This window comes from Nerophis ophidion, linkage group LG14, assembly GCF_033978795.1.
Source record: "Nerophis ophidion isolate RoL-2023_Sa linkage group LG14, RoL_Noph_v1.0, whole genome shotgun sequence".
NCBI classification, from domain to species: Eukaryota; Metazoa; Chordata; class Actinopteri; order Syngnathiformes; family Syngnathidae; genus Nerophis; species Nerophis ophidion.
The window spans coordinates 6,011,469-6,023,884 of NC_084624.1; the positions used below are offsets into that span (position 1 = coordinate 6,011,469).

General features: G+C 42.6%; 1 protein-coding gene across 3 annotated transcripts in view; it reads left to right on the forward strand.

The window, feature by feature from the left end:
• Nucleotides 1–12,416, forward strand: part of LOC133568025 (rho GTPase-activating protein 29-like) — a 142,198-nt gene that overhangs the window by 90,721 nt on the left and 39,061 nt on the right. For all 3 annotated transcript variants that reach the window (XM_061919716.1, XM_061919717.1, XM_061919718.1), the window contains 4 exons: nt 2,367–2,447; nt 4,476–4,646; nt 4,736–4,873; nt 7,791–7,978. In XM_061919716.1, coding sequence (XP_061775700.1) covers nt 2,367–2,447; nt 4,476–4,646; nt 4,736–4,873; nt 7,791–7,978 — 578 coding nt within the window. The remainder of the gene's footprint in view (nt 1–2,366; nt 2,448–4,475; nt 4,647–4,735; nt 4,874–7,790; nt 7,979–12,416) is intronic.

Consider the following 12,416-nt stretch of genomic DNA (forward strand, 5'->3'; position numbering starts at 1 on the left):
GTAAAGTGCCTTGCCCAAGGACACAACGGCAGTGACTGGAATGGCGGAAGCGGGGATCGAACCTGCAACCCTCAAGTTGCTAGCACGGCCACTCTACCAACCGAGCCCAGTAGGCCTTTAAATGTCTGTCTTATGTAGCTATTTGAATATTATTGATATAATATACCAACTTCAGCCAGGCGCAACCTTAAACTGAATTGGTGCATCCATCCATTTTCTACCGCTTGTCCCTTACAGTGTCGCGGGGGATGCGGAAGGCGGGGCATAATTAAGTGTCAGCGAAAACTAGCAGGGGGAGGCAATCTGGCTTATGTCCATCTCCTGTAATGTAATAAAACTCCTCTATGGTATATTTTTCAGTCTCATCACAATTAAAGACTTGATGTAAAGTCGGACACGTTTCCAGTGAGTGTCGGACTCCGTCAAGGCTGCCCTTTGTCTCCGATTCTGGTCATAACTATTATGGACAGAATTTCTAGGCGCAGTCAAGGCGTTGAGGGGATCCGTTTTTGCGACTTGTCCAGGCTGTACCCCGCCTTCCGCCCGAATGCAGCTGAGACAGTCTCCTAAGTGATTAATTGACAGAAACTTTTATTAGTAGATTGCACAGTACAGTACATATTCCGCACAATTTACCACTAAATGGTAACAGCCCAATAAGTTTTTCAACTGGTTTAGAGTCGGGGTCCACATTAAGCGACTAATGCCCGCGGGCCAGATCCGGCCCGCCAGCGTTCGAGATCTGGACCACAGGAAGTCCCAAGTTAAAAAAAAATAAAAAATAAAAATTGTAAGTTTTCCATCCATTCATTCATCTTCTTCCGCTTATCCGAGGTCGGGTCGCGGGGGCAGCAGCCTAAGCAGGGAAGCCCAGCGGCTTTACTTTTAGAGTTCCCCCCGCCGTTGTAATTTTTTTTTTTTTTTTTAATCTGTCCTTTCTAATCTATTTTCTAACGCTAGTTGCTTGTTACTCTCAGAGTCTCCTAGCCGCTCAGGCAAGTCACATTGTCTAAAAATGCATTTTCCAATCGATGACATGATATCATATACAATAGGGGTGTGGGGGGAAAAAAATCGCGATTCTCACGTTGTGCGATTCAGAATCGATTCTCATTTTTTAATTTATCAATCCAACAAAACACTACTCAGCAATACCATAACAATGCAATCCGATTCCAAAACCGAACCTGACCCAGCGACACTCAGAACTGCAATAAACAGAGCAATTGAGAGGAGACACAAACACCACACAGAACAAACCAAAATGAATATTATCAACAACAGTATCAATATTAGTTATAATTTCAGCATAGCAGTGATTAAAAATCCCTCATTGACATTATCATTAGACATTTGTAAAAATAATAAAAAAGAACAATAGTGTCACAGTGGCTTACAACACACTGTGTCCAATGTTTTCACAAAGATAAAATAAGTCATATTTTTGGTTCGTTTAATAGTTAAAACAAATTTACATTATTGCAATCAGTTGATAAAACATTGTCTTTTATACTTTAAATACACAGCAGACTGGGGTAGATCCTGCTGAAATCCTATGAATTGAATGAATACAGAATCCTTTTGAAACGAGAAAAAAATCGTTTTTCAATCTAGAATCGTGTTGAATTGAAAAAATAAATCGATTTTAAATCCAATCGTGATCCCAAGAATTGATATTGAATCGAATCGTGGGACACCCAAAGATTCGCAGCCCTAATACCTACCCAGGTTCGAGTCCCATCCGGGTTCGAGTGCTCGAACCTGGGTGGGATTTTTGAACATTTTACCGACTTTTCTCCCCGCCTTCCCGTGGGACTTTGCTGGGCGCGTTTCGGACATTTTGGGCATCCAAAATGTCCATGGTTCGTTTAATAGTTAAAACAAATTTACATTATTGCAATCAGTTGATAAAACATTGTCCTTTACAATTATAAAAGCTTTTTTTTTTTTAAATCTACTATTCTGCTAGCATGTCAGCTGAAATCCTATGTATTGAATGAATAAATAATCCTTTTGAATCGGAATAATATCGTTTTTGAATCGAGAATCGAGTTGAATCGAAAAAATCGATATGTAATCGAATCGCGGCCCCAAGAATCGATATTGAATCGAATCGTACAATTTGGTCCCGGGGTCAAAAAGTTTGGGGACCCTTGACGTAAAGCATCCAGCATCCCCCGCGCCCCCAAAGGGTGTGCGGTAGAAAATGGATGGATGGAGAATAAAATGTTTTGGTCTGGAAAACTTCATACTTACTTGTTTGTCTTTTGTCAGTTTTTGAAATAGTCTGGAAAAATATTACATTTTGTAACACAACAAATAAATACAATTCTACCCTTCTATCCCCCCCCCCTTTTTTTTTTTAGCCTCTCATGGTCCGGAAGAATGAACTGGACAAGCTGAGGAAAGATCTCAAGGAGCAGTGGCAGAAGGAGCAGAAGAAAATGGTAAATAAATAAAGGTCAGGTGGGATAGAGAATGTGGATTCACAAATAGAAATAAACGGCATTAGACTTTCACCTAATCAATCAATCAATCAATCAATCAATCAATCAATCAATCGATCAATCCATCCATCCATCCACCCATCCATCCATCCATCAATCAATCAGTCAATGTTTATTTATATAGCCCTAAATCTCAAAACCCAAAAATTATATATTGGATCAGCAGTCAATTGTCTGTCTTCATATTTTATGTGGAATTCAACAAAATGTTAAAAAAATAATCAATCAATCAATCAATGTTTACTTAAGTAGCCCTAAATCACAAGTGTCTCAAAGGGCTGCACAAGCCACAACGTCATCCTCGGTTCAGATCCCACATCAGGGCAAGGAAAAACTCACAACCCAGTGGGATGTCAATGTGAATGACTATGAGAAACCTTGGAGTGGACCGCAGATGTGGGTGACCCCCCCCCCGTCCCCCCGTCCCCCATGTAGGGGAGACCGGATGCAATGGACGTCGAGTGGGTCTAGCATAATATTGTGAAAGTCCAGTCCATAGTGGATCTAACATAATAGTGAGAGTCCAGTCCATAGTGGATCTAACATAATAGTGAGAGTCCAGTCCATAGTGGATCTAACATAATAGTGAGAGTCCAGTCTGAAGTGGATCTAACATCATAGTGTGAGAGTCCAGTCCATAGTGGATCTAACATAATAGTGAGAGTCCAGTCCATAGTGGATCTAACATAATAGTGAGAGAGTCCAGTCCATAGTGGATCCAACATAACAATGAGAGTCTAGTCCATAGTGGATCTAACATAATATTGTGAGAGTCCAGTCCATAGTGGATCTAACATAATAGTGTGAGAGTCCAGTCCATAGTGGATCTAACATAATAGTGAGAGTCCAGTCCATAGTGGATCTAACATAATAGTGTGAGAGTCCAGTCCATAGTGGATCTAACATAATAGTATTAGAGTCCAGTCCATAGTGGATCTAATATAACAGTGAGAGTCTAGTCCATAGTGGATCTAGCATAACAGTGAGAGTCCAGTCCATAGTGGATCTAACATAATATTGGGAGAGTCCAGTCCATAGTGGATCCAACATAATATTGGCAGAGTCCTGTCCATAGTGGATCTAGTATAACAGTGAGAGTCCAGTCCACAGTGGATCTAACATAATAGTGAGAGTCCAGTCCATAGTGGATCTAACATAATAGTGAGAGTCCAGTCCATAGTGGATCTAACATAATAGTGAGAGTCCAGTCCATAGTGGATCTAACATAATATTGTGAGTGTCCAGTCCATAGTGGATCTAACATAATAGTGAGAGTCCAGTCCATAGTGGATCTAACATAATATTGTGAGTGTCCAGTTTATAGTGGATTTAACATAACAGTGAGAGTCTAGTCCATAATGGATCTAACATAATAGTGTGAGATTCCAGTCCATAGTGGATCTAGCATAACAGTGAGAGTCCAGTCCATAGTGGATCTAACAAAATAGTGTGAGAGTCCAGTCCATAGTGGATCTAACATAATAGTGAGAGTCCAGTCCATAGTGGATCTAACATAATATTGTAAGTGTCCAGTTTATAGTGGATTTAACATAACAGTGAGAGTCTAGTCCATAGTGGATCTAACATAATAGTGTGAGATTCCAGTCCATAGTGGATCTAGCATAACAGTGAGAGTCCAGTCCATAGTGAATCTAACATAACAGTGAGAGAGTCTAGTCCATAGTGGATCTAACATAATAGTGTGAGATTTCAGTCCATAGTGGATCTAACATAATAGTGAGAGTCCAGTCCATAGTGGATCTAACATAATAGTGTGAGAGTCCAGTTCATAGTGGATCTAACATAATAATGTGAGAGTCTAGTCCATAGTGGATCTAGTATAACAGTGAGAGTCCAGTCCACAGTGGGGTTAATTAAGGTACTGTTTTACATTTTAGCTGTATAAACTGTCACAAGTCCTGGATTATTGTTTGCATGATCAGTGGCTAATTAGCACGTCTGTTGTAGCACGAGGCGGACGCCAGCTTGCGAAAGGCTCGGGCGCTTAAAGCCCAGAGGAGAGAAGAGTACCAGAAGGCCCATTTGTCTGCCAGCCGCTCCCTGGAGGAACAGCAGACCTTCATCGGCAACAAGCAGCTGGAGAAGAAGAGGAAGCTGGAAGAGGAGGCCCTGCAGAAGGTAGACGGAGAACAGGAAAGAGTAACTGATTGTCGCCTTTTTTTTTTTCTGACCGCCCCTTGTCTTTGTGTGCTTGTGTCGCCGCGTAGGCGGAGGAGGCGCAGGAACAATACCAGAGCTGCGTGGCTGACACGGACGTCAGGAGGATGGACCTGGACAACATCAAAGGCACCATCCTCACTCAGATCAGAGAGACCGTCTTCCAGTGCGACCTCACGCTCAAGGCGGTGAGCACAGTTTCTTCTTAAAATAAAACCACCACTTTGTTTATTCTGGAAGAATACGCAGGCAGGCCACTATTTACATGTAATAAAATAAATCCTCCCACCTCCAAAGACATGCACCTGGGGATAGGTTGATTGGCAACACTAAATGGTCCCTAGTGTGTGAATGTTGTCTATCTGTGTTGGCCCTGCAATGAGGTGGCGACTTGTCCAGGGTGCACCCCGCAGTGACAGTTACTTCCAGTCGTCATGCGGGTTCAATGGCACACCCAGGTAGGACAGGGCTTTTGAGCCCGTTTGACTTCTTTTATTTTGCAATAAATCTTTGTCTCAGGAGGGATGGCTTTTTAGCTTTCCTAACCACTGCTCGCTCACGGTCCGCTTTTTTAGCCGCCATCGTTGTCCTCGTCTATGGCTCGCTCTCTGTTGCTCTTCGATCGCTGCTGCGGACTCTGCTCCTTCTGCCCCGATCTCTCCTCCTTCTCCCCTTTTATACCGTGTGAGGAGATAAGTCACGCACCTGATCTCGCCCCGCCTCTCCGCTCGATCATCGTCCCCGCCTCCTCTCCGCCATCTTGGGCCGGGCTACGGCGTGCCCTGCCTCTCTGTCGGAGCGTCTGCTCCGCCTCTCCACACCCGCCTTCCGCCCGGTTGCAGATAGGATACACACAAGCGACCCCAAAGGGAATAAATGGTAGAAAATGGATGGATGTTATGTAAGAAAGAGTTGCAGACATTGTGAAGTGAAGTGAATTGAATCATATTTATATAGCGCTTTTCTCAAGTGACTCAAAGCGCTTTACATAGTGAAACCCAATATCTAAGTTACATTTAAACCAGTGTGGGTGGCACTGGGAGCAGGTGGGTAAAGTGTCTTGCCCAAGGACACAGCGGCAGTAACTAGGATGGCACAAGCGGGAATTGAACCTGCAACCCTCAAGTTGCTGACACGGCCACTCTACCAACCGAGCCATGCCGCCCCATTAGCAGGAAAAGTGTATATCAGAGGTCAATATGAGGTCGATTAATACAAGTAGAGATGTCCGATAACGGCTTTTTTGCCGATATTCCGATATTAACCAACTCTTACTCTGCAAAATTATCTAAACAGAAAGAAAATAAGCAAATAAAGGTGATATTTGCTTATTTTCTTTCTGTTTAGATAATTCTTCTCACTAATGAGATTTTGAGTTAGTGTTTTACTTGTTTTAAGGGTTTTGGTTCTATATGACCTCAGTAAGATATTACAGCTTGTAGCTGAGATTTTATGACCTAAATTGAGTAAAACAGGCTTAAAACTAGAATATCAACTGATGCAAAGCTACTTACTTCAAAGAACCCCAAAATAGAAGTTTTTGCTCGATATGTTGAAAAATATTCTTAAATGAAGTAAATGCTAGTGCCATTATCTTGACTTAATGATATGTGCTCGGCCACATGATTTTTTTTTTCATGCTTGAAGTAAAAAATGATTACTTTAAAAAAGTAGTTTTATACTTGTGAGTGTTGCAACAGTTAATATTCTAGTTTTAAGCATGTTTTACTCAGTATAGTTCAGGGGTGCCCATTACGTCGATGGCGAGCTACCAGTCGACCGCGGGGGGTGTGTCAGTCCATCTCCAGCCAGGCTTTTCAAAAAAATAGACCTAAAAATGAGTGATCATCAATCTTCACCAAGACGTCACTTAAATGACATTCACGGTACCGGAGGGTCTTGTGAGATGACGCTGGCTGCTGCAAGATCATTATTATGAAAATATGACCGAGAGGAAGGCGAGAAACACTTTTTATTTCAACAGACTCTCGCGCCGTACCTTCCGTCAAAACTCTAAAGGCCGACTGCACATTTCCTATCTTCACAATAAAAGCCCTGCTTCATGCTGCCTGCGCTAACTAAATACAGAGTCTGGGAAAGCTGGCGTGCACAAGCGATCCCTCAGAAAGCTGGCGTGCACATCACTTGTGCACGCCAGCTTTCCGAGACTCTTATTTTGTTAGCGCAGGCAGCATGAAGCAGGGCTTTTATTGTGAAGATAGGAAATGTGCAGTCGGCCTTTAAAGTTTTGACGGAAGGGACGGCGCGAAAGTCTGTTGAAATAAAAAGTGTTTCTCGCCTTCCTCTCTGTCATTTTTTCATAATAATGAACTGGCAGCAGCCAGGATCATCTCACAAGACCCTCGGGTGCCGTGAATGTCAATCAAGCAAGCTACGGAATTTGCCGCCAATGTTTTTCTTGTAAAGTGTATGGAAGCTGGATGAATTAGATGCCAAAAACCAACCACTTTCATGTGGTATTGTACAGAAAGGACAACTTTTTTTCTCCTCCATTTGAAAATGTGGGCGTTATCATCATTACTGTCTGATTCCAATCAATGCAAGTCATCAGAATCAGGTAATACACCAACTTATATTCTTGTCTTTGTGAAAGAAAGACATCTATATGTGTTACACATGCTTGTATTATCATTAAACACATTTAACTTGTTTACAAAAATGTCTCTTTCATAAATAAATAAATATAAATGATATACATAAATGAGGTAGATCCCCTCGAGTTGGTCGATTGAAAAGTAGCTCGCCTGCAGAAAAAGTGTGGGCACCCCTGATATAGGTCATCAAATCTCAGCAACAAGCCATAATATCTAACTGAGATCATTTAGGACCAAAACCCTTAAAACAAGTAAAACACTCTAACATAAAATTTGCTTAGTGAGAAGAATCATCTTATCAGACAGAAACGAAGCAAATATCACCTTTATTTGAGATATTTAATCTTACTTAGATTTCAGTTTTTGCAGTGCATTAAGTACACTTGCACGGCCTGCAGGAAGCCGGTCATTTACAGCGATAACAGAGCTCAAGCAGAAGTTTTAATTGACATTTTTAAATGGTTTTAACATTCAGTAAATTCCCTCTTAGGTGACAGTGAACTGGTTCCAGATGCAACAGGCTCAGACGGCGGCGCTGCCCGCTCACCACCAGGCCCTGAGCGACAGCGCCAAGCTGTACGAGCCAGGCAAGTGCTACTACCAGTTTGTGCGCCGCCTGCCCAAGAACCTGCCCAGGGAGCGTGTGCACTCAGACTCGGTCTCCTCCGACAGCACAAGGTACCTCCGACACCACATCAACATTTTTGAGGATTAAAAAGCACTAATGGGCTGCATAGATCACTTTTAGATAGATGGTGTACTCTAAGTAGTAAAATATGCATATTTACCTCAACTAGCGTATGATTTCCATTAATGGCTTCTACAAACCCCGTTTCCATATGAGTTGGGAAAATGTGTTGGATGCAAATATAAAAATATAAATAATACAATAATTTTCAAACCCTTTTCAACCCATATTCAGTTGAATATGCTACAAAGACAACATATTTTAAGTTCAAACTGATAAACATTTTTTTTTTGTGCAGATAATCATTAACTTTAGAATTTGATGCCAGCAACACGTGACAAAGAAGTTGGGAAAGGTGGCAAAAAATACCGGTAAAGTTGAGGGATGCTCATCCAACACTTATGTGGAACATCCCACAGGTGTGCATGCTAATTGGGAACAGGTGGGTGCCATGATTGAGTATAAAAACAGCTTCCCCAAAAATTGCACAAGAAAGGATGGGGCGAGGTACACCCCTTTGTCCACAACTGCGTGAGCAAATAGTCAAACGGTTTAAGAACAACGTTTCTCAAAGTGCAATTGCGAGAAATTTCGGTATTTCAACATCTACGCTCCATAATATCATCAAAAGGTTCAGAGAATCTAGAGAAATCACTCCACGTAAACGGCACGGCCGGAAACCAACATTGAATGACCGTGACTTTCAATCCCTCAGACGGCACTGTGTCAAAAACCCACATCACTCTCTAAAGGATATCACCACATGGGTTCAGAAAAGCACTGTCACTAAATACAGTTCGTCGCTACATCAGTAAGTGCAAGTTAGAGCTCTACTATGCAAAGCGAACGCCATTTATCAACAACATCCAGAAACGCCGCCGGCTTCTCTGGGCCCCGAGATCATCTAAGATGGACTGAAGCAAAGAGGAAAAGTGTTCTGTGGTCTGACGAGCCCACATTTCAAATTGCTCATTTGTAGCATCATTTGGAAAGTCACCCGCTAGAGAATGAAGAGTGCTTGAAACTGCATGTCAACATCTCCGTTCAGTGCCACACCCACAAAACGCCAAAGCAACAATTTCCAGATCAACACCGTATGAAAAAAACACAGAACGAAGGACATACTCTATCAAAATCCAGGGCAGGTAAGTGGCAGTAGTGGGGCAGTACACGTACCTGGGAGTCCACTTGAACAGCAGACTGGACTGGAAGGACAACTGCAAAGCTGTTTACAAGAAGAACATGAGCATACTCTTTTTCTGAAGAAGCTTAGGTCCTTTAATGTGTGCAGCAAGCTGTTGGAGATATTTTATCAGTCTGTTGTGGCCTGTAAGCGGATTTGACAAACTGATTCGGAAAGCCGGCAAAAATATTGTCACGGAGTTGGAGGCGTTTGAGTCGGTGAAGGACAGGAGGACACTGGACAAACTGCTGGCCATCATGGACAATCCTGCCCACCCTCTCCACCAGAGACTCGAGGGACAGCGGAGTAGAGTTTTATGTAGAGCTTCAGTCGTTCAACAGTCTCCGCTGTCGTATTTTACGCTTCATAATGCACCACACATTTTCCATGGGAGACAGGTCTGGACTGCAGGCGGGCCAGGAAAGTACCCACACTCTTTTTTTTATAAAGCCACGCTGTTGTAACACGCGCTGAATGTGGCTTGGCGTTGTCTTGCTGAAATAAGCAGGGGCGTCCATGGAAAAAGACGGAGCATATGTTGTTCCAAAACCTGTATGTACCTTTCAGCATTAATGGTGCCTTCACAGATGTGTAAGTTACACATGCCTTGGGCACTAATGCACCCCCATACCATCACACATGCTGGCTTTTGAACTTTGCGTCGATAACAGTCTGGATGGTTCGCTTCCCCTTTGGTCCGGATGACATGATGTCAAATATTTCCAAAAACAATTTGAAATGTGAACTCGTCAGACCACAGAACACTTTTCTACTTTGCATCAGTTCATCTTAGATGATCTCGGGCCCAGAGAAGCCGGCGGCTTTTCTGGATGTTGTTGATAAATGGCTTTCGCTGTGCATAGTAGAGCTTTAACTTGCACTTACTGATGTAGCGATGAACTGTATTTAGTGACAGTGGTTTTCTGAAGTGTTCCTGAGCCGATGTGGTGATATCCTTTAGAGATAATGTCGGTTTTTGATCCAGTGCCGTCTGAAGGATCGAAAGTCACGGTCATTTAATGTTGGTTTCCGGCCATGCCGCTTACGTGGAGTGATTTCTCCAGATTCTCTGAACCTTTCGATGATATTATGGAGCGTAGATGTTGAAATCCCTGAATTTCTTGCAATTGCACTTTGAGAAACGTTGTTCTTAAATCGTTTGACTATTTGCTCACACAGTTGTGGACAAAGGGGTGTACCTCGCCCCATCCTTTCATGTGCATTTTTTGGGGAAGCTGTTTTTATACCCAATCATGGCACCCACCTGTTCCCAATTAGCCTGCACACCTGGGGGATGTTCCAAATAAGTGTTTGATGAGCATTCCTCAACTTTATAAGTATTTATTGCCACCTTTCCTAGCTTGTTTGTCACGTGTTGCTGGCATCAAATTCTAAAGTTAATTATTATTTGCAAGAAAATGTTGTCTTTGTAGCATATTCAACTGAATATGGGTTGAAAAGGATTTGCAAAACATTGTATTCTGTTTATATTTACATCCATTTTTTTTTCCTTCTCTATTCTACATTTTCGGCTTGAGCGATTCACAATCCGAAAAAAACGGTAGATAAAATTTTAAACGACTGCATGGACTTTTCTAGCACACTATAGTAAAAGTGTCGGTGGCTCACAATGGCGTGTAGCATTTTTTTTTCTCTCCAGATAAGCAAACAACAGGGAGGAAGGCAGCAAAGGAGAGAGAGAGAGAGAGAGAGAGAGAGAGAGAGAGAGAATGTGAATTTGTTACCCTTCCTGTCAGGAAATATCCGTGGCGCAGGCTTGAATGCCGCCGAACAGATTGCGAGTGTGAGAGTTTTGCCTCTACTTTTCTGTCCAAACATTCCCACACATGCACTCACTACCAGCAGGAAAAAAATATGACAGAAAAAGAGCCTTCTTTGTTACCGAAGTGGACACTTTTTTAAAACGCACTGCTTACTCGTACTCGAACTTTACTCACATCGGATGTCGCATTTCCGTGATTTGGCATCTTGGAAAGTGCATGAGATTGTTTCTTTGGTAACTAAAAGCTTTCTGTCTTGAGCAGGGGTCGGCAACCCAAAATGTTGAAAGAGCCGGGGGCCCGGCTGTGTAGAGTGGGGCCAAAAAAGTATTTAGTCAGCCACGGATTGTGCAAGTTCTCCCACTTAAAATGATGACAGAGGTCTGTCATTTTCTTCATCTGTGAGAGACAGAATGTGGAAAAAAAAAATCCAGGAATTCACATTGAAGGAATTTAGTTGTAAATTATGGTGAAAAATAAATATTTGCTCAATAACAAAAATTCAACTCAATACTTTGTAATATCACCTTTGTTGGCAATAACAGAGGTAAAAAGGGGCGGCATAGCTCGGTTGGTAGAGTGGCCGTGCCAGCAACTTGAGGGTTGCAGGTTCGATTCCCGCTTCCGCTGTCCATAATAGTTATGGTCGGGGACAAAGGGCAGCCTTGGCGGAGTCCAACACTCACTGGAAACGTGTCCAATTTAGCAGCAAGTCTTTAATTGTGATGAGACTGAAAAATATACCATAGAGGAGCTTTATTACATTACAGGAGATGGACATAAGTCAGATTGCCTCCCCCTGCTAGTTTTCGCTGACACTTAATTATGCCCCGCCTTACGCATCCCCCGCGACACTGTAAGGCACAAGTGGTAGAAAATGGATGTATGCACCAATTCAGTTTAAGGTTGCGCCTGGCTCAAGTTGGTATATTATATCAATAATATTCAAATAGCTACATAAGACAGACATTTAAAGGCCTACTGGGCTCGGTTGGTAGAGTGGCCGTGCCAGCAACTTGAGGGTTGCAGGTTCGATTCCCGCTTCCGCCGTCCTAGTCACTGCCGTTGTGTCCTTGGGCAAGACACTTTACCCACCTGCTCCCAGTGCCACCCACACTGGTTTAAATGTAACTTAGATATTGGGTTTCACTATGTAAAGCGCTTTGAGTCACTAGAGAAAAGCGCTATATAAATATATAATTCAATTCATAATTCAAAAGATTACTATAAGACTTTACCAGGTTTGCACACACACTAGCTGGTATTTTGGCCCATTCCTCTATGCAGATCTTGTCCAGAGCAGTGATGTTTTGGGGCTGTCGCCGAGCAACACCGACTTTCAACTCCCTCCACAGATTTTCTATGGGGTTGAGGTCTGGAGACAGGCTAGGCCACTCCAGGACTTTCAAATGCTTCTTACGTAGCTTTGGGATCATTGTCATGCTGGAAGACCCAGCCACATTT